The following is a 22,117-nucleotide window of genomic DNA, read 5'->3' on the forward strand; positions in this document are numbered from 1 at the left end:
TTTTTATTATAAAAGTAGGAGAACTTCATAATTGATTGTTCTCCCAACTTTTCTCCCCAGAGACAGCCATTATTAATGTTTTGGTGTATTCTGGCAAATTTGTCCCTAAGTACTGACAACATGTATGAGATATTTATACACAATTATAGTCAGTGGTTTTAAATAAAACTGCAATCATATTCTTCAGCAGTACTGCAACATCATTTTTTTTTTTAAGAATAACATCTGATAATTTTTGACTTTTTATCTTGATACGAGTTAGAAAACCTGATGGTGAAATCCATGTAATGATACAAACAAAAACCAAGAACTGGAGTTCCCATTATTCACATGTAAAAGTATGACAAAAAAGGATCTCTGAGTTGAAAGCCTTGCTCTGTTCTTTCCTTTCTTTTTTTAATGAATGGTTTTAATGAGGTATTTTTTTTATATACAAAGAATGGCACATGTTTAATGTGTACAATTTGAGTTTGGATATATGCAAACACCCATTATACTCTCATCACAAACAAGGAAATAGACACATCCAACAACTAAACTTTCCTATGTTCCTTTGTTTATTTGGTTTTTTGTTTTGTCTGTGGTAAGAATACTTAACATTTTTCTTATTATCGAACAGAAGGTGAGGTGTAGGCCAGTAGATGTTACCAGACAAAGCAAGGAACAGAAATGCTTACTTTTGATCAATGAAAATAAAACAATGTACTTATTTCCCTTCCTTCTTTTCTTCCTTTCTTCATTCCCTTATTAATTCATTTAGATACTTATTGTGCTCCTACTATGTTCCATAGGCATTGTTTTTAGCACTTAAGAGGCAGTGGTGGAAAAGGGACAAGTTTCTTATTAATGATTTTTACATTTCAGCAGGTGAAACAAGAGATGCTTCTATTTAGAACACCTTCAACTACAATGCTACTTGAATTGATTTCTTCAATTATTGAAAACTTATGTTCAACATCATTTAAAAAGCTTCATTGAAATACAGTTGATTTACAGTGTTTTGTTAGCTTGTGGTGTGTAGCAAAGTGATTCAGTTATACATATATTTTTATATTCTTATCCATTATGGTTTATTACAGGATATTTAATATAGTTGCTTGTGCTATACAGTAGGACCTAATTGTTTATCTATTTTATATATAGTAGTGTGTTTCTTTTAACCCCAAACTCTTATTTTATCTCCCCCTTTCCCCTCTGGCAACCATAAATTTATTTTCTACATCTGTGACTCTATTTCTGTTTTATAAATAGGATCATTTGGACCATTTTTAGAGTCCACATATAAGTGATATCATATTATATTTGTCTTTCTCTGACTTACTTCACTAAGTATGATAACCTCAGGTCCATCCATGTTGCTGCCGATGGTATTATTTCTTTTTATGGCTGAGTGATATTCCATTGTATATATGTATCACATCTTCTTCATCCATTCATCTATATTGTTTATATACCTTCAGTTCAGTTCAGTCGCTCAGTCATGTCTGACTCTTTGTGACCCCATGGACTGCAGCATGCCAGGCCTCCCTGTCCATAGCCAACTCCTGGAGTTGACTCAAACTCATGTCCATTGTGTTGGTAATGCCATCCAGCCATCTCATCCTCTGTTGTCCCCTTCTCCTCCTGCCTTCAATCTTTCCCAGCATCAGGATCTTTTCCAATGAGTCAGTTCTTCGCATCAGGTCACCAGAGTATTGGAGTTTCAGCTTCAGCATCAGTCCTTCCAATGAACACCTAGGACTGATCTTCTTTAGAAAGGACTGGTTGGATCTCCTTGCAGTCTAAGGGACTCTCCAGAGTCTTCTCCAACACCACAGTTCAAAAGCATCAATTCTTCAGTGCTCAGCCTTCTTTATGATCCAACTCTCACATCCATACATGACCACTGGAAAAACCATACCTTTGACATGCCTTGGCTATTGTAAATAGTGATCCTATGAACACTGGCTGCATATATCTTTTTGAATTAGCGTTTTCTCCAGATATATCAAAATAATTTTTATTATAATGAAGGCAATGTTATTTTGTATAAATTTTAGAGAATTAAATAATTAAAACCAGTTATAACTATATAATGTATAAAACTATTACTATCATTTATGTGTGCCTGCGTGTATCCAGCTCATCTGTTTTATTCTATATTGATAACTGGACAGATATAACTTTCTAAAGCAAAAGAGATGATTTTATAAACTACTTTCCTTCAAATATTCTTTAAGAACATGATTTCTGCTATTCCAAGTCAGGAATAGATATACTGCAGTTTGTTTAACTAGGACCCTATCATTGGACTTGAAAATTTTTTCAAAAATTAACTATTTTAATTAATATGGTAAATAGCCTTGTATATACATCTTGGTGTGTGTGTGTGTGTGTGTGTGTGTGCATTTATATATAAAATTATTTCCTTATGGTAATGCCTAGATTTGATATTACTGGGTCCAAGTCTATTAAAGCATATACACTTTTTATGCATAATTTCAACTATCCCTCCAAGGAATATAATTTTGCAAAAAAGAAATGCAAAAAAGCAAAATGGCTGTCTGGGGAGGCCTTACAAATAGCTGTGAAAAGAAGAGAAGTGAAAAGCAAAGGAGAAAAGGAAAGATATAAGCATCTGAATAAAGAGTTCCAAAGAATAGCAAGAAGAGATAAGAAAGCCTTCCTCAGCGATCAATGCAAAGAAATAGAGGAAAACAACAGAATGGGAAAGACTAGAGATCTCTTCAAGAAAATTAGAGATACCACGGGAACATTTCATGCAAAGATGGGCTCGATAAAGGACAGAAATGGTATGGACCTAACAGAAGCAGAAGATATTAAGAAGAGGTCACAAGAATGCACAGAAGAACTATACCAAAAATATCTTCATGACCCAGATAATCACGATGGTGTGATCACTGACCTAGAGCCAGACATCCTGGAATGTGAAGTCAAGTGGGCCTTAGAAAGCATCACTATGAGCAAAGCTAGTGGAGGTGATGCGAGTTGAGCGATTTCAAATCCTGAAAGATGATGCTGTAAAAGTTCTGCACTCAGTATGCCAGCAAATTTGGAAAACTCAGCAGCGGCCACAGGACAGGAAAAGGTCAGTTTTCATTCCAATCCCAAAGAAAGGCAATGCCAAAGAATGCTCAAATTACCGCACAACTGCACTCATGTCACACACTAGTAAATTAAGGCTCAAAATTCTCCAAGCCAGGCTTCAGAAATATGTGAACTGTGAACTTCCAGATGTTCAAGCTGGTTTTAGAAAAGGCAGAGGAACCAGAGATCAAATTGCCAACATCTGCTGGATCATGGAAAAAGCAAGAGAGTTCCAGAAAAACATCTATTTCTGCTTTATTGACTCTGCCAAAGCCTTAGACTGTGTGGATCACAATAAACTGTGGAAAATTCTGAAAGAGATGGGCATACCAGGCCACCTGACCTGCCTCTTGAGAAATGTGTATGCAGGTCAGGAAGCAACAGTTAGAACTGGACATGGAACAACAGACTGGTTCCAAATAGGAAAAGGAGTACATCAGGGCTGTATATTGTCACCCTGCATATTTAACTTATATGCAGAGTACATCATGAGAAACGCTGGGCTGGAAGAAGCACAAGCTGGAATCAAGATTGCCAGGAGAATAATCAATAACCTCAGATATGCAGATGACACCACCCTTATGGCACAAAGTGAAGAGGAACTAAAAAGCCTCTTGATGAAGTGAAAGAGGAGTGAAAAAGTTGGCTTAAGGCTCAACATTCAGAAAATGAAGATCATGGCATCTGGTCCCATCACTTCATGGGAAATAGATGGGGAAACAGTGGAAACAGTGTCAGACTTTATTTTTTTGGGCTCCAAAATCACTGCCGATGGTGATTGCAGCCATGAAATTAAAAGACATTTACTCCTTGGAAGGAAAGTTATGACCAATCTAGATGGCATATTCAAAAGCAGAGATGTTACTTTGCCAACAAAGGTCCATCTAGTCAAGGCTATGGTTTTTCCAGTAGTCATGTATGGATATGAGAGTTGGACTGTGAAGAAAGCTGAGTGCCAAAGAATTGATGCTTGTGAACTGTGGTGTTGGAGAAGACTCTTGAGAGTCCTCTGGACTGCAAGGAGATCCAACCAGTCAATCCTAAAGGAGATCAGTCCTGGGTGTCCACTGGAAGGACTGATGCTGGAGCTGAAACTCCAATACTTTGGCCACCTCATGGAAGAGTTGACTCATTGGAAAAGACTCCAATGCTGGGAGGGATTTGGGGCAGGAGAAGGGGACAACAGAGAATGAAATGGCTGGATGGCATCACCAACTCGATGGACATGAGTTTGAGTGAACTCTGGAAGTTGGTGATGGACAGGGAGGCCTGGCATGCTGCAGTTCATGGGGTTGCAAAGAGTCGGACACGACTGAGTGACTGAACTGAACTGAACTGAAAGATAATGAAAGCTGATGGAGAGTCTTTTATTGAACAGTGTATGTGCTTGGTGCCCAGTTGCTCAGTCATGTCAGACTTCTTGAAACTCCATGGACTATATAGCATGCCAGGCTCCCCTGTCCATAGAACTTCCCAGGCAAGCATCCTGGAGTGGGTTGCCATTTCCTCTTCCAGGGAATATTCCCTACCCACGGATCATGTCTTCCTGTGTTTCCTGCATTGGCACGTGGATTCTTTACCAAGCTGTGTCACCTGAGAAGCCATTGAACAGTTTACCCAAAGTATATATCCTTTTTTTGTTTCCCTGGCTGAAGTCCCTTCTTGGTTTTTCTGCAATTGACTTTAGCTCAGAAGATGCTTTGCTTAAGCTATCGCAAGTTTTAACTATGACATTACTGACATTTTCACCTGATAATTCTCTCTTTAGAGGGATTATCCTGCACATTGAAATGTTTAGCAGCATGAATGGCCTCTACCCAAGAGATGACAACAGCCCTCCCCTTGAGTTGTGACCACCACATCTGGCAAAGTTGGCCTTGGTGGAGAACCACTGATACAGACTATACCAAGGATAGGAAAGTTGTAGGGTCATATTCTGTACGACCTGCATGATATAATTTTAAAATCCTCTATTTCTTCCCCTGAAGTTCTTTCTTGGTTACTATGAGGTTGGTTTTATTTTGCTTATGCTGTCTCAGGGATTGTCCATCTCAGTGCTATGGATGTTTTGGACCAAGTAATCCTCTGTTTTGTTGGCGCTGTCCTGTAAATCAGGGGCCCCCAACCTCCAGGATCTAATGCTTTATGATATGAGATGGGGCTGATGCAATAATAGAGATAAAGGGCACAATAAATGGAATGTGCTTGAATCATCCCCAAACCATCCCCACCCCCATGTCGCCCATCCATGGAAAAATTGTCTTATTGGTTCCTGGTACCTAATGAATTTTTTAAAAGTAGAGAATGATAGTGGAGATAGTTTTAGGAATTCTGTCACCAACCACTGGGGGCAAATAAAATATTTTGACTGGGTTAAGCTTGGTGAAAACTAGTTTCCAATTCAGTACAACTATTTTAAAGCAAGAAAAGCACCATTGTTATTGTCTACCAAGTCTTTTTGAGAAGACACAGCTGGACATGGCAGGCTATAAAAGAAAGCCGACTTTAACAAACACATAACACTCTCTCATTTTCAACGCACTTTTGATTTTATTAAGGAACATACATTGAAAGTTTAGTGGTATGGTTTAAGAATTAGCTAAATGTCCTGTAACTGACAGTATGTTCCCAATACTTCCTTAGGTAACTTGAGTACTGCGTAACTTGAACATATCTCGGATCTTCTGGTAGCTACAATTTTTCAAGTTGTAGACGTGATAAAACTTGATCTTAGATCTTCTTGTAGGTACAACTTTTCAAGGTGGGAGACATCAGTAAAATTCAATCTTGGATCTTCTCTTAGGTTCAACTTGTCAAGGTGGAAACATCAATTAAACTCAGTCTTGGATATTCTTGTAGGTACAATTTTTCAAGGTGCAGATGTTAATAAATCCAATTCTTAGATATTCTAGTAGGTGAAATTTTTCAAGGTGTGGATGTTAATAAAACTCAGTGCATTTTTCCTGAGATTTCTTTGATCTTTTTCCTATCTCCTAGTTTTGCTTACGCTTCTTAAACCGATCAGCCATTGATCGGAGTTTGGGTGGCACAATCTGGTTGGCTCTTTGGAGAATTTTAATCAACTCATCGGCAATTTTCCAATCATGTTGGGTCACAAGGGTGATTGATTCACCTGTTTTCCCTGCTCTTCCAGTGCGTCCAACTCGGTGTACATATTCTTCAATATTGCGTGGAAAATTGTAATTATATACGTGTGTGACATCACTGACATCAAGACCTCTGGCTGCTAAATCGGTAGCGATCAGTATTTTCACTCGCCCACTTCTGAAGTCCTCTAATGCTTGGTCTCGATCACTCTGTTCCCTGTCACCATGCAGGGACTGGACAGGTATTCCTTGAATACTTAAATCACTTGACAAGTCATCAGCCACAAGTTTTCTGCTGACAAACACGATGACTTTGTCTTTGGGTGACAGACTCTGTAGGAATTCTTGCATCAGAGATCGTTTTTCCTCTTCAGTGGTAACAATTATGTTTTGCTTCACAGTATTTACAGTAACTAGATCCAGAGTACCAACATAAACAATCATAGGCTGTTTCAAATAAGACTGGGCCAATCTACGGGTAGAGTCTGGCCAAGATGCGCTTGTCATAACAGTCTGTCTATCTGGGCGCACATCTAATAAGATCTTCATTATTTGGTGTTCAAACCCCAGATCCAGCATTTTATCTGCCTCATCCAAGACCAAGTAGGTTATGCTTCTTAGGTTGACAAAATTATTCATTTGTAGATCATTCAGTCTTCCAGGTGTTGCAATAATGATGTCTACACCTTCGGTAACATCTTGTATTTGTCCTTTTCTGTTTCCACCACCATATATACAAACACTTTTAAGACCTTTATATAAGTACTTAGAGCATTCAGCTTCTACTTGCAGAGCTAATTCTCTAGTGGGTGTAAGGACTAGCATGCCAGGTCCATTCCTTTGCTTTCTGGATACTGGTTGAGAATGTATATGTATAAACCCAGGCATTAAATAGGATAGTGTTTTGCCTGTTCCAGTTTGCGCAATCCCTATAAGATCTATTCCTTGTAGAATTACTGGCCATGCCTGAGACTGAATTGGCGTTGGCTTTTGAAAACCAGCTCTCCTAATGCTTTGCATAATCTCAGGATATTGTTGGAAAGCATCTTCGAATGTACAGGTGGGCTTGGGTATGGGACGTTTCTCACCCTCTGTCAAGTCATCACACGTTATGTTGAAATTTTCCTTTCTCCAAATTTCCACTTGGGCTTCAGACAATGAGTGTGTTGCTTGGGATTCTATGTATACGTTTTTCTTAATTGGTGGTAAATCTGCCCATTTTCTTTTCTTCCACTCTACCACTCCAGCTGTTACTTGATCCCAGTCTATCCGTGGCTGAGCTGCTCTAGCAGTGACATCTTTTGGCTGGGCGGCTCTGGGCTTGTCATCTCTGGGCTGGGCCACTATGGCCGCATAGTCTCTAGGCTGGGCCATTCTGGTGTCTTTGGCCTGAGCCTCTCTGGCTGCGTGGTCTCTGTCCGCATCCTTGTCTCTGGGCTGGGAAGCTCTGGAGGCAGTTTCTCTGGGCTGGGCCCCTCTGGTGGTGGTGTCGTCTTCAGCCTGGGCCTCTCTGGCCACGTCGTCTCCTGGCTGGGCCCTTCTGACGGCATTGTTATCTCCGGGCTGGGCCACGATGGCCGCATAGTCTCTAGGCTGGGCCATTCTGGTGTCTTTGGCCTGAGCCTCTCTGGCTGCGTGGTCTCTGTCCGCATCCTTGTCTCTGGGCTGGGAAGCTCTGGAGGCAGTTTCTCTGGGCTGGGCCCCTCTGGTGGTGGTGTCGTCTTCAGCCTGGGCCTCTCTGGCCACGTCGTCTCCTGGCTGGGCCCTTCTGACGGCATTGTTATCTCCGGGCTGGGCCACGATGGCCGCATAGTCTCTAGGCTGGGCCATTCTGGTGTCTTTGGCCTGAGCCTCTCTGGCTGCGTGGTCTCTGTCCGCATCCTTGTCTCTGGGCTGGGAAGCTCTGGAGGCAGTTTCTCTGGGCTGGGCCCCTCTGGTGGTGGTGTCGTCTTCAGCCTGGGCCTCTCTGGCCACGTCGTCTCCTGGCTGGGCCCTTCTGATGGCATTGTTATCTCCGGGCTGGGCCACGATGGCCGCATAGTCTCTGGGCTGGGTTGCTTTGGTGGTGTCATCTTTGGGCTGAGTGGCTCTGGTGGTGTTATTTCTGCTCCAGCCTCTCTCGGCAAAAGCTTGAGAGGCATGACTATCAACACTGCATTCTGAACTGTAGGTTCTTTCTTGTTTCTTAACAAGAGTTTCTATAGCCGCTTTGGCCTTGGCCTTCATGTCTTTCCTGCCAAAAATTTTTACCTCAGCTTCAGGACCACCTTTTACGATCTGTATTTTTGTACTGGTAGAATCCTGGATATCTTTTATATTTGATCCCCCACGACCAATCACCGCACCAATCATGCTGCTCTTGATAAGAAAGCAGAGTGGTGGTTCTCGGTAATTGGACGCCCTAGACTCTGCGCGGCCAGAGGTGTGGCTCCAGCCCCAGCCTCTGCTATCCCGGCCATCCCGACTGACCTGGCGATCTCGCAGATCTCTCAAAGTAGGTTCTATCATCTTCTGCTCTGGCGCCCACGCCATTTGTGGGCAATAGTAAAGTAAGTGCTGGCCTCTCGTCTAACTTGGGCTGGAAAAAGAGGTATTATCTGGCTCCTTTCTCATCTCCTCCGGCTGGAGACCAACTGACAGCCAGCTGGTCTGCAGCTATACTGCTGTTGCCTAGGAAGTTTGTCTTTGATATAGTGTCAGTTGGGGCGGGGCTTTGGATAGGCTGACCAATCACAGGGCTGGGCCTACTGTGAGGTAAGCAGGTGCCTGTGAGGCAAAATTTAAAGCAACAGTCACTCTCAGGGGCTGACCATATGGTTCATCAGAGGACACAAGCCTAAAAGCAGTTAGTTCAGGCTTCATAGAGATTTTACTGACTCTGAGGAATGGGTTCCAGTTGAAAATTTATTTGGGGCCCCGAAACATATCAGTAAACTTACTGCTGAAAGTTCACCACAAATTGCAAGCTTTGGATGTTTGCATGTACTTTATTTAACCTGGGGAAACCTCATTACAGACATTTTACATTCTACCCTTTTGGAAGGGCTCAAAGGAAATAGAAGTTTGCTGTAGAAGGGAGCTGAAAGGGAATACTTACAGGTAGTGGTCAGCAGTAACAGGCTTGCACTATTGTTTGTGTCCTGGGTAAGGAGGAAATTTCAAGGATTAGTTTTGTGAACTTGAATGGCACTGACCCACTTCAGCAATACCTGGGAAGTGAAATGGAGTTGTCAGCATAAAGAGAGAGGACCAGTTCTTGCATCTCTCCACTTAATTATAGATTTTTATCCAATCAGTACAATATGCCAAGAAATCCCCAATTATTTTTTTTAATTAAGGGCAAAGCACTTGGGTTACAGGAAGAGAAGGAGAGGAGAGAAATGTTTTGCTGACTTTCTTCATCCTTTAGAAAATACTCGCTCTTTACTTTTTTTTTTTTTTTTTTAATTGAATTTTCAAACTCGGGTGGAAAAGCCAAGACGGTCCATCAGTTCCTCTCTCCTTATTCCCTTCTGTGTGAAAAGACTTTTGAAGAATTCCTTGTATTCAAGAGAAGATTCCCATTGTTTTTGGCTATGTATTTCCATTCAGTTCAGTTCAGTAACTCAGTCATGTCCAACTGTTTGTGACCCCATGGACTGCAGCAAGCCAGGCTTCCCTGTCCATCACCATCTTCCAGAGTTTACTCAAACTCATGTCCATCAAGTTGGTGATGCCATCCAACCATCTCATCCTCTGTTGTCCCCTTCTCCTCCCACCTTCAGTCTTTCCCAGCATCAGGGTCTTTTCCAGTGAGTCAGTTCTTTGCATCAGATGGCCAAAATATTGGAGCTTCAGCTTCAGCATCAGTCCTTACAATGAATATTCAGTACTGATTTCCTTTAGGATGGACTGGTTGGACCTCCTTGCAGTCCAAGGGACTCAAGAGTCTTCTCCAACACCATAGTTCAAAAGCATCAATTATTTAGCACTCAGCTTTCTTTATAGTCCAATGCTCACATCCATACATGACTACTGGAAAAACCATAGATTTGACTAGATGGACCTTTGTTGGCAAAGTAATGTCTCTGCTTTTTAATATGCTGTCCAGGTTGGTCATAGCTTTTCTTCCAAGGAGCAAGCGTCTTAATTTCATGGCTGCAGTCACCATCTGCAGTGATTTTGGAGCCCCCCAAAATAAAATCTGTCACTGTTTCCATTGTTCCCGATGTATTTCCGTTAGGGTAGAATTATTCACTCTGAGCCCCTCAAGGTTGTTGATTGTAAGAAATCATCTGGTCGGCTACATTTGAAATCTGTTAGCGCCAGTGATGTACTCCAGGTGCATCCGAGTGTGAAAGCTGTTAAAGCTATTGGCTCAGATGACCTTGATATTGGGTCTCTTTATGACTGATGCTCAAGTTCTCTACTCTTCTGATTTCTCACTGCTTTCTCTAATTGGTGCTGACTGTTCAAAAGCTGGCCTTGTTTGATATGCTTCCAATTAAAAAAAAAAATAAAGTTACATCCATTCCCTGTAGAATCCTGTGTTTTTAGTGTCTCCATTAAATAAACATCTAGAGGAAGTGTTTAATTTGCTTATTATAGTCAGCTCTCATCCTAGTAAAGTGCTTCTCATTGGAGGCTCTTCTGAATAATGGAAAATTCACTGCCCCGATAGGAGGTTCTGTCAGTCAATTTTTCCTATTTACCAGTTAAGATGCTTTGGATAATATAATACTCAGCAAATAATGACTTAAATATTTATTATTTCATATTGTGCAGTGCTCAGAGATAGGAGATTCCTGGGTGTTCTTGTTGGTTCCAATATTTTCTGGACATAACACATATGAAACATGAAGAGTAATCTTCGGTTCTTCCTACCCAATCCTCCTTTTTTCTCTTAAATGTATTAGCTGTGAGCAGTGGTCAAGGATTTCTCTGACTACTCTTGATCGTCTACTCTTTTTCTTTCATAGGTGTTCATGTGGGTGCCATGCACAAACAACAAATCATAACCTCCTTCTCCTCTTCCCTTTCCTCTTCCTCCTCTTTCCTGGTCATTTACTAATGGCACAAGAAAGAAATTTTTTCCATGTGCAGAATTAATCATATCTGTCTAACTAATTATGTCTTTCTCTTTTAACATTTTCATGTAGATATCTGTCTTTTCCTAAAAAGACAATTTCGAATTTTGCAAGTAAGACAAAAGAACTCACAAATTTTAATTCTATACAAGTGCAGATTTCTGTGATATTCTCCAGTTTCTTGAAAAAGAAGGTAAAGTGTTCAGGTCTTAGATATAATACATATACCATCTATATTATTCATAAATCAAATACTTTTTATTATAAAAGTAGGAGAACTTCATAATTGATTGTTCTCCCAACTTTTCTCCCCAGAGACAGCCATTATTAATGTTTTGGTGTATTCTGGCAAATTTGTCCCTAAGTACTGACAACATGTATGAGATATTTATACACAATTATAGTCAGTGGTTTTAAATAAAACTGCAATCATATTCTTCAGCAGTACTGCAACATCATTTTTTTTTTTAAGAATAACATCTGATAATTTTTGACTTTTTATCTTGATACGAGTTAGAAAACCTGATGGTGAAATCCATGTAATGATACAAACAAAAACCAAGAACTGGAGTTCCCATTATTCACATGTAAAAGTATGACAAAAAAGGATCTCTGAGTTGAAAGCCTTGCTCTGTTCTTTCCTTTCTTTTTTTAATGAATGGTTTTAATGAGGTATTTTTTTTATATACAAAGAATGGCACATGTTTAATGTGTACAATTTGAGTTTGGATATATGCAAACACCCATTATACTCTCATCACAAACAAGGAAATAGACACATCCAACAACTAAACTTTCCTATGTTCCTTTGTTTATTTGGTTTTTTGTTTTGTCTGTGGTAAGAATACTTAACATTTTTCTTATTATCGAACAGAAGGTGAGGTGTAGGCCAGTAGATGTTACCAGACAAAGCAAGGAACAGAAATGCTTACTTTTGATCAATGAAAATAAAACAATGTACTTATTTCCCTTCCTTCTTTTCTTCCTTTCTTCATTCCCTTATTAATTCATTTAGATACTTATTGTGCTCCTACTATGTTCCATAGGCATTGTTTTTAGCACTTAAGAGGCAGTGGTGGAAAAGGGACAAGTTTCTTATTAATGATTTTTACATTTCAGCAGGTGAAACAAGAGATGCTTCTATTTAGAACACCTTCAACTACAATGCTACTTGAATTGATTTCTTCAATTATTGAAAACTTATGTTCAACATCATTTAAAAAGCTTCATTGAAATACAGTTGATTTACAGTGTTTTGTTAGCTTGTGGTGTGTAGCAAAGTGATTCAGTTATACATATATTTTTATATTCTTATCCATTATGGTTTATTACAGGATATTTAATATAGTTGCTTGTGCTATACAGTAGGACCTAATTGTTTATCTATTTTATATATAGTAGTGTGTTTCTTTTAACCCCAAACTCTTATTTTATCTCCCCCTTTCCCCTCTGGCAACCATAAATTTGTTTTCTACATCTGTGACTCTATTTCTGTTTTATAAATAGGATCATTTGGACCATTTTTAGAGTCCACATATAAGTGATATCATATTATATTTGTCTTTCTCTGACTTACTTCACTAAGTATGATAACCTCAGGTCCATCCATGTTGCTGCCGATGGTATTATTTCTTTTTATGGCTGAGTGATATTCCATTGTATATATGTATCACATCTTCTTCATCCATTCATCTATATTGTTTATATACCTTCAGTTCAGTTCAGTCGCTCAGTCATGTCTGACTCTTTGTGACCCCATGGACTGCAGCATGCCAGGCCTCCCTGTCCATAGCCAACTCCTGGAGTTGACTCAAACTCATGTCCATTGTGTTGGTAATGCCATCCAGCCATCTCATCCTCTGTTGTCCCCTTCTCCTCCTGCCTTCAATCTTTCCCAGCATCAGGATCTTTTCCAATGAGTCAGTTCTTCGCATCAGGTCACCAGAGTATTGGAGTTTCAGCTTCAGCATCAGTCCTTCCAATGAACACCTAGGACTGATCTTCTTTAGAAAGGACTGGTTGGATCTCCTTGCAGTCTAAGGGACTCTCCAGAGTCTTCTCCAACACCACAGTTCAAAAGCATCAATTCTTCAGTGCTCAGCCTTCTTTATGATCCAACTCTCACATCCATACATGACCACTGGAAAAACCATACCTTTGACATGCCTTGGCTATTGTAAATAGTGATCCTATGAACACTGGCTGCATATATCTTTTTGAATTAGCGTTTTCTCCAGATATATCAAAATAATTTTTATTATAATGAAGGCAATGTTATTTTGTATAAATTTTAGAGAATTAAATAATTAAAACCAGTTATAACTATATAATGTATAAAACTATTACTATCATTTATGTGTGCCTGCGTGTATCCAGCTCATCTGTTTTATTCTATATTGATAACTGGACAGATATAACTTTCTAAAGCAAAAGAGATGATTTTATAAACTACTTTCCTTCAAATATTCTTTAAGAACATGATTTCTGCTATTCCAAGTCAGGAATAGATATACTGCAGTTTGTTTAACTAGGACCCTATCATTGGACTTGAAAATTTTTTCAAAAATTAACTATTTTAATTAATATGGTAAATAGCCTTGTATATACATCTTGGTGTGTGTGTGTGTGTGTGTGTGTGTGCATTTATATATAAAATTATTTCCTTATGGTAATGCCTAGATTTGATATTACTGGGTCCAAGTCTATTAAAGCATATACACTTTTTATGCATAATTTCAACTATCCCTCCAAGGAATATAATTTTGCAAAAAAGAAATGCAAAAAAGCAAAATGGCTGTCTGGGGAGGCCTTACAAATAGCTGTGAAAAGAAGAGAAGTGAAAAGCAAAGGAGAAAAGGAAAGATATAAGCATCTGAATAAAGAGTTCCAAAGAATAGCAAGAAGAGATAAGAAAGCCTTCCTCAGCGATCAATGCAAAGAAATAGAGGAAAACAACAGAATGGGAAAGACTAGAGATCTCTTCAAGAAAATTAGAGATACCACGGGAACATTTCATGCAAAGATGGGCTCGATAAAGGACAGAAATGGTATGGACCTAACAGAAGCAGAAGATATTAAGAAGAGGTCACAAGAATGCACAGAAGAACTATACCAAAAATATCTTCATGACCCAGATAATCACGATGGTGTGATCACTGACCTAGAGCCAGACATCCTGGAATGTGAAGTCAAGTGGGCCTTAGAAAGCATCACTATGAGCAAAGCTAGTGGAGGTGATGCGAGTTGAGCGATTTCAAATCCTGAAAGATGATGCTGTAAAAGTTCTGCACTCAGTATGCCAGCAAATTTGGAAAACTCAGCAGCGGCCACAGGACAGGAAAAGGTCAGTTTTCATTCCAATCCCAAAGAAAGGCAATGCCAAAGAATGCTCAAATTACCGCACAACTGCACTCATGTCACACACTAGTAAATTAAGGCTCAAAATTCTCCAAGCCAGGCTTCAGAAATATGTGAACTGTGAACTTCCAGATGTTCAAGCTGGTTTTAGAAAAGGCAGAGGAACCAGAGATCAAATTGCCAACATCTGCTGGATCATGGAAAAAGCAAGAGAGTTCCAGAAAAACATCTATTTCTGCTTTATTGACTCTGCCAAAGCCTTAGACTGTGTGGATCACAATAAACTGTGGAAAATTCTGAAAGAGATGGGCATACCAGGCCACCTGACCTGCCTCTTGAGAAATGTGTATGCAGGTCAGGAAGCAACAGTTAGAACTGGACATGGAACAACAGACTGGTTCCAAATAGGAAAAGGAGTACATCAGGGCTGTATATTGTCACCCTGCATATTTAACTTATATGCAGAGTACATCATGAGAAACGCTGGGCTGGAAGAAGCACAAGCTGGAATCAAGATTGCCAGGAGAATAATCAATAACCTCAGATATGCAGATGACACCACCCTTATGGCACAAAGTGAAGAGGAACTAAAAAGCCTCTTGATGAAGTGAAAGAGGAGTGAAAAAGTTGGCTTAAGGCTCAACATTCAGAAAATGAAGATCATGGCATCTGGTCCCATCACTTCATGGGAAATAGATGGGGAAACAGTGGAAACAGTGTCAGACTTTATTTTTTTGGGCTCCAAAATCACTGCCGATGGTGATTGCAGCCATGAAATTAAAAGACATTTACTCCTTGGAAGGAAAGTTATGACCAATCTAGATGGCATATTCAAAAGCAGAGATGTTACTTTGCCAACAAAGGTCCATCTAGTCAAGGCTATGGTTTTTCCAGTAGTCATGTATGGATATGAGAGTTGGACTGTGAAGAAAGCTGAGTGCCAAAGAATTGATGCTTGTGAACTGTGGTGTTGGAGAAGACTCTTGAGAGTCCTCTGGACTGCAAGGAGATCCAACCAGTCAATCCTAAAGGAGATCAGTCCTGGGTGTCCACTGGAAGGACTGATGCTGGAGCTGAAACTCCAATACTTTGGCCACCTCATGGAAGAGTTGACTCATTGGAAAAGACTCCAATGCTGGGAGGGATTTGGGGCAGGAGAAGGGGACAACAGAGAATGAAATGGCTGGATGGCATCACCAACTCGATGGACATGAGTTTGAGTGAACTCTGGAAGTTGGTGATGGACAGGGAGGCCTGGCATGCTGCAGTTCATGGGGTTGCAAAGAGTCGGACACGACTGAGTGACTGAACTGAACTGAACTGAAAGATAATGAAAGCTGATGGAGAGTCTTTTATTGAACAGTGTATGTGCTTGGTGCCCAGTTGCTCAGTCATGTCAGACTTCTTGAAACTCCATGGACTATATAGCATGCCAGGCTCCCCTGTCCATAGAACTTCCCAGGCAAGCATCCTGGAGTGGGTTGCCATTTCCTCTTCCAGGGAATATTCCCTACCCACGGATCATGTCTTCCTGTGTTTCCTGCATTGGCACGTGGATTCTTTACCAAGCTGTGTCACCTGAGAAGCCATTGAACAGTTTACCCAAAGTATATATCCTTTTTTTGTTTCCCTGGCTGAAGTCCCTTCTTGGTTTTTCTGCAATTGACTTTAGCTCAGAAGATGCTTTGCTTAAGCTATCGCAAGTTTTAACTATGACATTACTGACATTTTCACCTGATAATTCTCTCTTTAGAGGGATTATCCTGCACATTGAAATGTTTAGCAGCATGAATGGCCTCTACCCAAGAGATGACAACAGCCCTCCCCTTGAGTTGTGACCACCACATCTGGCAAAGTTGGCCTTGGTGGAGAACCACTGATACAGACTATACCAAGGATAGGAAAGTTGTAGGGTCATATTCTGTACGACCTGCATGATATAATTTTAAAATCCTCTATTTCTTCCCCTGAAGTTCTTTCTTGGTTACTATGAGGTTGGTTTTATTTTGCTTATGCTGTCTCAGGGATTGTCCATCTCAGTGCTATGGATGTTTTGGACCAAGTAATCCTCTGTTTTGTTGGCGCTGTCCTGTAAATCAGGGGCCCCCAACCTCCAGGATCTAATGCTTTATGATATGAGATGGGGCTGATGCAATAATAGAGATAAAGGGCACAATAAATGGAATGTGCTTGAATCATCCCCAAACCATCCCCACCCCCATGTCGCCCATCCATGGAAAAATTGTCTTATTGGTTCCTGGTACCTAATGAATTTTTTAAAAGTAGAGAATGATAGTGGAGATAGTTTTAGGAATTCTGTCACCAACCACTGGGGGCAAATAAAATATTTTGACTGGGTTAAGCTTGGTGAAAACTAGTTTCCAATTCAGTACAACTATTTTAAAGCAAGAAAAGCACCATTGTTATTGTCTACCAAGTCTTTTTGAGAAGACACAGCTGGACATGGCAGGCTATAAAAGAAAGCCGACTTTAACAAACACATAACACTCTCTCATTTTCAACGCACTTTTGATTTTATTAAGGAACATACATTGAAAGTTTAGTGGTATGGTTTAAGAATTAGCTAAATGTCCTGTAACTGACAGTATGTTCCCAATACTTCCTTAGGTAACTTGAGTACTGCGTAACTTGAACATATCTCGGATCTTCTGGTAGCTACAATTTTTCAAGTTGTAGACATGATAAAACTTGATCTTAGATCTTCTTGTAGGTACAACTTTTCAAGGTGGGAGACATCAGTAAAATTCAATCTTGGATCTTCTCTTAGGTTCAACTTGTCAAGGTGGAAACATCAATTAAACTCAGTCTTGGATATTCTTGTAGGTACAATTTTTCAAGGTGCAGATGTTAATAAATCCAATTCTTAGATATTCTAGTAGGTGAAATTTTTCAAGGTGTGGATGTTAATAAAACTCAGTGCATTTTTCCTGAGATTTCTTTGATCTTTTTCCTATCTCCTAGTTTTGCTTACGCTTCTTAAACCGATCAGCCATTGATCGGAGTTTGGGTGGCACAATCTGGTTGGCTCTTTGGAGAATTTTAATCAACTCATCGGCAATTTTCCAATCATGTTGGGTCACAAGGGTGATTGATTCACCTGTTTTCCCTGCTCTTCCAGTGCGTCCAACTCGGTGTACATATTCTTCAATATTGCGTGGAAAATTGTAATTATATACGTGTGTGACATCACTGACATCAAGACCTCTGGCTGCTAAATCGGTAGCGATCAGTATTTTCACTCGCCCACTTCTGAAGTCCTCTAATGCTTGGTCTCGATCACTCTGTTCCCTGTCACCATGCAGGGACTGGACAGGTATTCCTTGAATACTTAAATCACTTGACAAGTCATCAGCCACAAGTTTTCTGCTGACAAACACGATGACTTTGTCTTTGGGTGACAGACTCTGTAGGAATTCTTGCATCAGAGATCGTTTTTCCTCTTCAGTGGTAATAATTATGTTTTGCTTCACAGTATTTACAGTAACTAGATCCAGAGTACCAACATAAACAATCATAGGCTGTTTCAAATAAGACTGGGCCAATCTACGGGTAGAGTCTGGCCAAGATGCGCTTGTCATAACAGTCTGTCTATCTGGGCGCACATCTAATAAGATCTTCATTATTTGGTGTTCAAACCCCAGATCCAGCATTTTATCTGCCTCATCCAAGACCAAGTAGGTTATGCTTCTTAGGTTGACAAAATTATTCATTTGTAGATCATTCAGTCTTCCAGGTGTTGCAATAATGATGTCTACACCTTCGGTAACATCTTGTATTTGTCCTTTTCTGTTTCCACCACCATATATACAAACACTTTTAAGACCTTTATATAAGTACTTAGAGCATTCAGCTTCTACTTGCAGAGCTAATTCTCTAGTGGGTGTAAGGACTAGCATGCCAGGTCCATTCCTTTGCTTTCTGGATACTGGTTGAGAATGTATATGTATAAACCCAGGCATTAAATAGGATAGTGTTTTGCCTGTTCCAGTTTGCGCAATCCCTATAAGATCTATTCCTTGTAGAATTACTGGCCATGCCTGAGACTGAATTGGCGTTGGCTTTTGAAAACCAGCTCTCCTAATGCTTTGCATAATCTCAGGATATTGTTGGAAAGCATCTTCGAATGTACAGGTGGGCTTGGGTATGGGACGTTTCTCACCCTCTGTCAAGTCATCACACGTTATGTTGAAATTTTCCTTTCTCCAAATTTCCACTTGGGCTTCAGACAATGAGTGTGTTGCTTGGGATTCTATGTATACGTTTTTCTTAATTGGTGGTAAATCTGCCCATTTTCTTTTCTTCCACTCTACCACTCCAGCTTTTACTTGATCCCAGTCTATCCGTGGCTGAGCTGCTCTAGCAGTGACATCTTTTGGCTGGGCGGCTCTGGGCTTGTCATCTCCGGGCTGGGCCACGATGGCCGCATAGTCTCTAGGCTGGGCCATTCTGGTGTCTTTGGCCTGAGCCTCTCTGGCTGCGTGGTCTCTGTCCGCATCCTTGTCTCTGGGCTGGGAAGCTCTGGAGGCAGTTTCTCTGGGCTGGGCCCCTCTGGTGGTGTTGTCGTCTTCAGCCTGGGCCTCTCTGGCCACGTCGTCTCCTGGCTGGGCCCTTCTGACGGCATTGTTATCTCCGGGCTGGGCCACGATGGCCGCATAGTCTCTAGGCTGGGCCATTCTGGTGTCTTTGGCCTGAGCCTCTCTGGCTGCGTGGTCTCTGTCCGCATCCTTGTCTCTGGGCTGGGAAGCTCTGGAGGCAGTTTCTCTGGGCTGGGCCCCTCTGGTGGTGGTGTCGTCTTCAGCCTGGGCCTCTCTGGCCACGTCGTCTCCTGGCTGGGCCCTTCTGACGGCATTGTTATCTCCGGGCTGGGCCACGATGGCCGCATAGTCTCTAGGCTGGGCCATTCTGGTGTCTTTGGCCTGAGCCTCTCTGGCTGCGTGGTCTCTGTCCGCATCCTTGTCTCTGGGCTGGGAAGCTCTGGAGGCAGTTTCTCTGGGCTGGGCCCCTCTGGTGGTGGTGTCGTCTTCAGCCTGGGCCTCTCTGGCCACGTCGTCTCCTGGCTGGGCCCTTCTGACGGCATTGTTATCTCCGGGCTGGGCCACGATGGCCGCATAGTCTCTGGGCTGGGTTGCTTTGGTGGTGTCATCTTTGGGCTGAGTGGCTCTGGTGGTGTTATTTCTGCTCCAGCCTCTCTCGGCAAAAGCTTGAGAGGCATGACTATCAACACTGCATTCTGAACTGTAGGTTCTTTCTTGTTTCTTAACAAGAGTTTCTATAGCCGCTTTGGCCTTGGCCTTCATGTCTTTCCTGCCAAAAATTTTTACCTCAGCTTCAGGACCACCTTTTACGATCTGTATTTTTGTACTGGTAGAATCCTGGATATCTTTTATATTTGATCCCCCACGACCAATCACCGCACCAATCATGCTGCTCTTGATAAGAAAGCAGAGTGGTGGTTCTCGGTAATTGGACGCCCTAGACTCTGCGTGGCCAGAGGTGTGGCTCCAGCCCCAGCCTCTGCTATCCCGGCCATCCCGACTGACCTGGCGATCTCGCAGATCTCTCAAAGTAGGTTCTATCATCTTCTGCTCTGGCGCCCACGCCATTTGTGGGCAATAGTAAAGTAAGTGCTGGCCTCTCGTCTAACTTGGGCTGGAAAAAGAGGTATTATCTGGCTCCTTTCTCATCTCCTCCGGCTGGAGACCAACTGACAGCCAGCTGGTCTGCAGCTATACTGCTGTTGCCTAGGAAGTTTGTCTTTGATATAGTGTCAGTTGGGGCGGGGCTTTGGATAGGCTGACCAATCACAGGGCTGGGCCTACTGTGAGGTAAGCAGGTGCCTGTGAGGCAAAATTTAAAGCAACAGTCACTCTCAGGGGCTGACCCTACCTATGCTTAAAGGGCCCTGAGAGTGTTTGCCCAGCTTCAGTGTCACAGGTGCTTCAGTCTCTGGGCTCATGCTGGTTTTGGCTCAGTGTGGGAGCAGACTTGAAGCACGCCTTGAACTTACCCAAGTCTTTTCTTGTGATCCAGTTATTTGCCTAGGAGGAAAAAAGTGAATTTTGAAAATCAACTTACTTGTTTATAGATTTGTGTGTTTATTTCAGTAAATTTCTTTTTGAGAAACAACAGTACTGGATCTAGATAAATTAATCAATTCCCTGTCCTCTTAATTTATACCTTCAGAAATCTCTTAGGTACATTGTGAGGGATGGCATTTTTTCCTCTGATTCCTCAGCTAAACTCCAACATTTGTTCACGCAGTTTCTGATTATTATATCAGGGATGCTGCTTAGAAGAGAAATCTTTGATAGGGTCTCTGTTAAATTCGAAGGTGTTTTAAATACTTTCCCACTCTTGCCATTGCCTCTTAATTTTCCCCTTTCTGTGTAGTCTCATAGATTTGGGGATATTAGCACTAGCTGCTGCTGCTGCTAAGTCGTTGCAGTCGTATCCAACTCTGTGTGACGCCATAGACGGCAGCGCACCAGGCTCTGCGGTCCCTGGGATTCTCCAGGCAAGAATACTGGAGTGGGTTGCCATTTCCTTCTCCAGTGCATGAAAGAGGAAAGTGAAGGTGAAGTCGCTCAGTTGTGTCTGACTCCTAGCGACCCCATGGACTGCAGTCTACCAGGCTCCTCCATCCATGGATTTTCCAGGCAAGAGTACTGGAGTGGGGTGCCAGTAAGGCTATGTAAAAGCAGTTAATTAGATGCAGTGTAAAAGCCACCTGAATTTTCATTGTATCCTTTTATACTTAATGGCCACTCTCAAATCCCCTTAATTTTCCTATTCAACAGGGTAAAATTTCTAGTATTTTCAACATTTCTAGATATGATGTAGTTTCCAAAATGCCTCTCATCTTGTTCCTTCTCCTTTGGAAAGGATTCATTGTGGACCTTTTAAGATGTAGCCGTAAACTAAACAAAGAAATGACCTAACCTTTCCCGTTAGATCCTCTTCACTGACCATGACCTACAAACTCAAGACACGTAACTGCTCATAGGCACATTATGGACACTTAAGTCTCTTCTTCCTCATCCCGTACTTACATGGTTGATTTTTTTTCCCCTTGTTTGACTAAAATGCACTAAATATTTATCCTTTAATATTTGTCCTGTTAACTTTGGGCAATTGAAGCAGAATAGTAAATGCAGTTTTAATGGTAATTCTCTCATCCGTCATATTACCCTGTAGTTTCGTGTTCTGCCAATTAAATGTTCATGGTATGATCTCTCTTCAAGCCAAAGTTGCTGATTAAGATTTGAACATGGTTGCATATCAGGTACAAGTCTGTGATACATTGGGAAAAGGCTTCTCTGTTTCAGTATTTCTCCTGCAAAGATGCCTTTTAAAGAAAAAAGAAAGGTTACAGGCCAAATATATTTGGGAAATATAGCACCTTGTATCTTCTTAGAGTCACAGTATGTATTAGGTATCTCAGAAGCTCTGATGATTACAGGAGTTGAGAAACTCAGTTGG

At 41.2% G+C, this 22,117-nt stretch overlaps 2 protein-coding genes across 2 annotated transcripts; both read right to left on the reverse strand.

Annotated features, from left to right (window-relative positions):
• Nucleotides 1-5,614: 5,614 nt before the first annotated feature.
• On the reverse strand, nt 5,615-8,849 carry LOC129639352 (probable ATP-dependent RNA helicase DDX53). The gene has a single exon (XM_055564457.1). It carries the CDS (start codon nt 8,724-8,726, stop codon nt 6,081-6,083), a length of 2,646 nt encoding a protein of 881 aa, XP_055420432.1. The 5' UTR covers nt 8,727-8,849; the 3' UTR covers nt 5,615-6,080.
• An 8,283-nt stretch (nt 8,850-17,132) lies between these two features.
• LOC129639354 (probable ATP-dependent RNA helicase DDX53) lies at nt 17,133-20,110 on the reverse strand. The gene has a single exon (XM_055564459.1). It carries the CDS (start codon nt 20,059-20,061, stop codon nt 17,596-17,598), a length of 2,466 nt encoding a protein of 821 aa, XP_055420434.1. The 5' UTR covers nt 20,062-20,110; the 3' UTR covers nt 17,133-17,595.
• Nucleotides 20,111-22,117: the final 2,007 nt, after the last annotated feature.

The sequence above is a fragment of the Bubalus kerabau genome, chromosome X (assembly GCF_029407905.1).
Source record: "Bubalus kerabau isolate K-KA32 ecotype Philippines breed swamp buffalo chromosome X, PCC_UOA_SB_1v2, whole genome shotgun sequence".
NCBI lineage: Eukaryota > Metazoa > Chordata > Mammalia > Artiodactyla > Bovidae > Bubalus > Bubalus kerabau.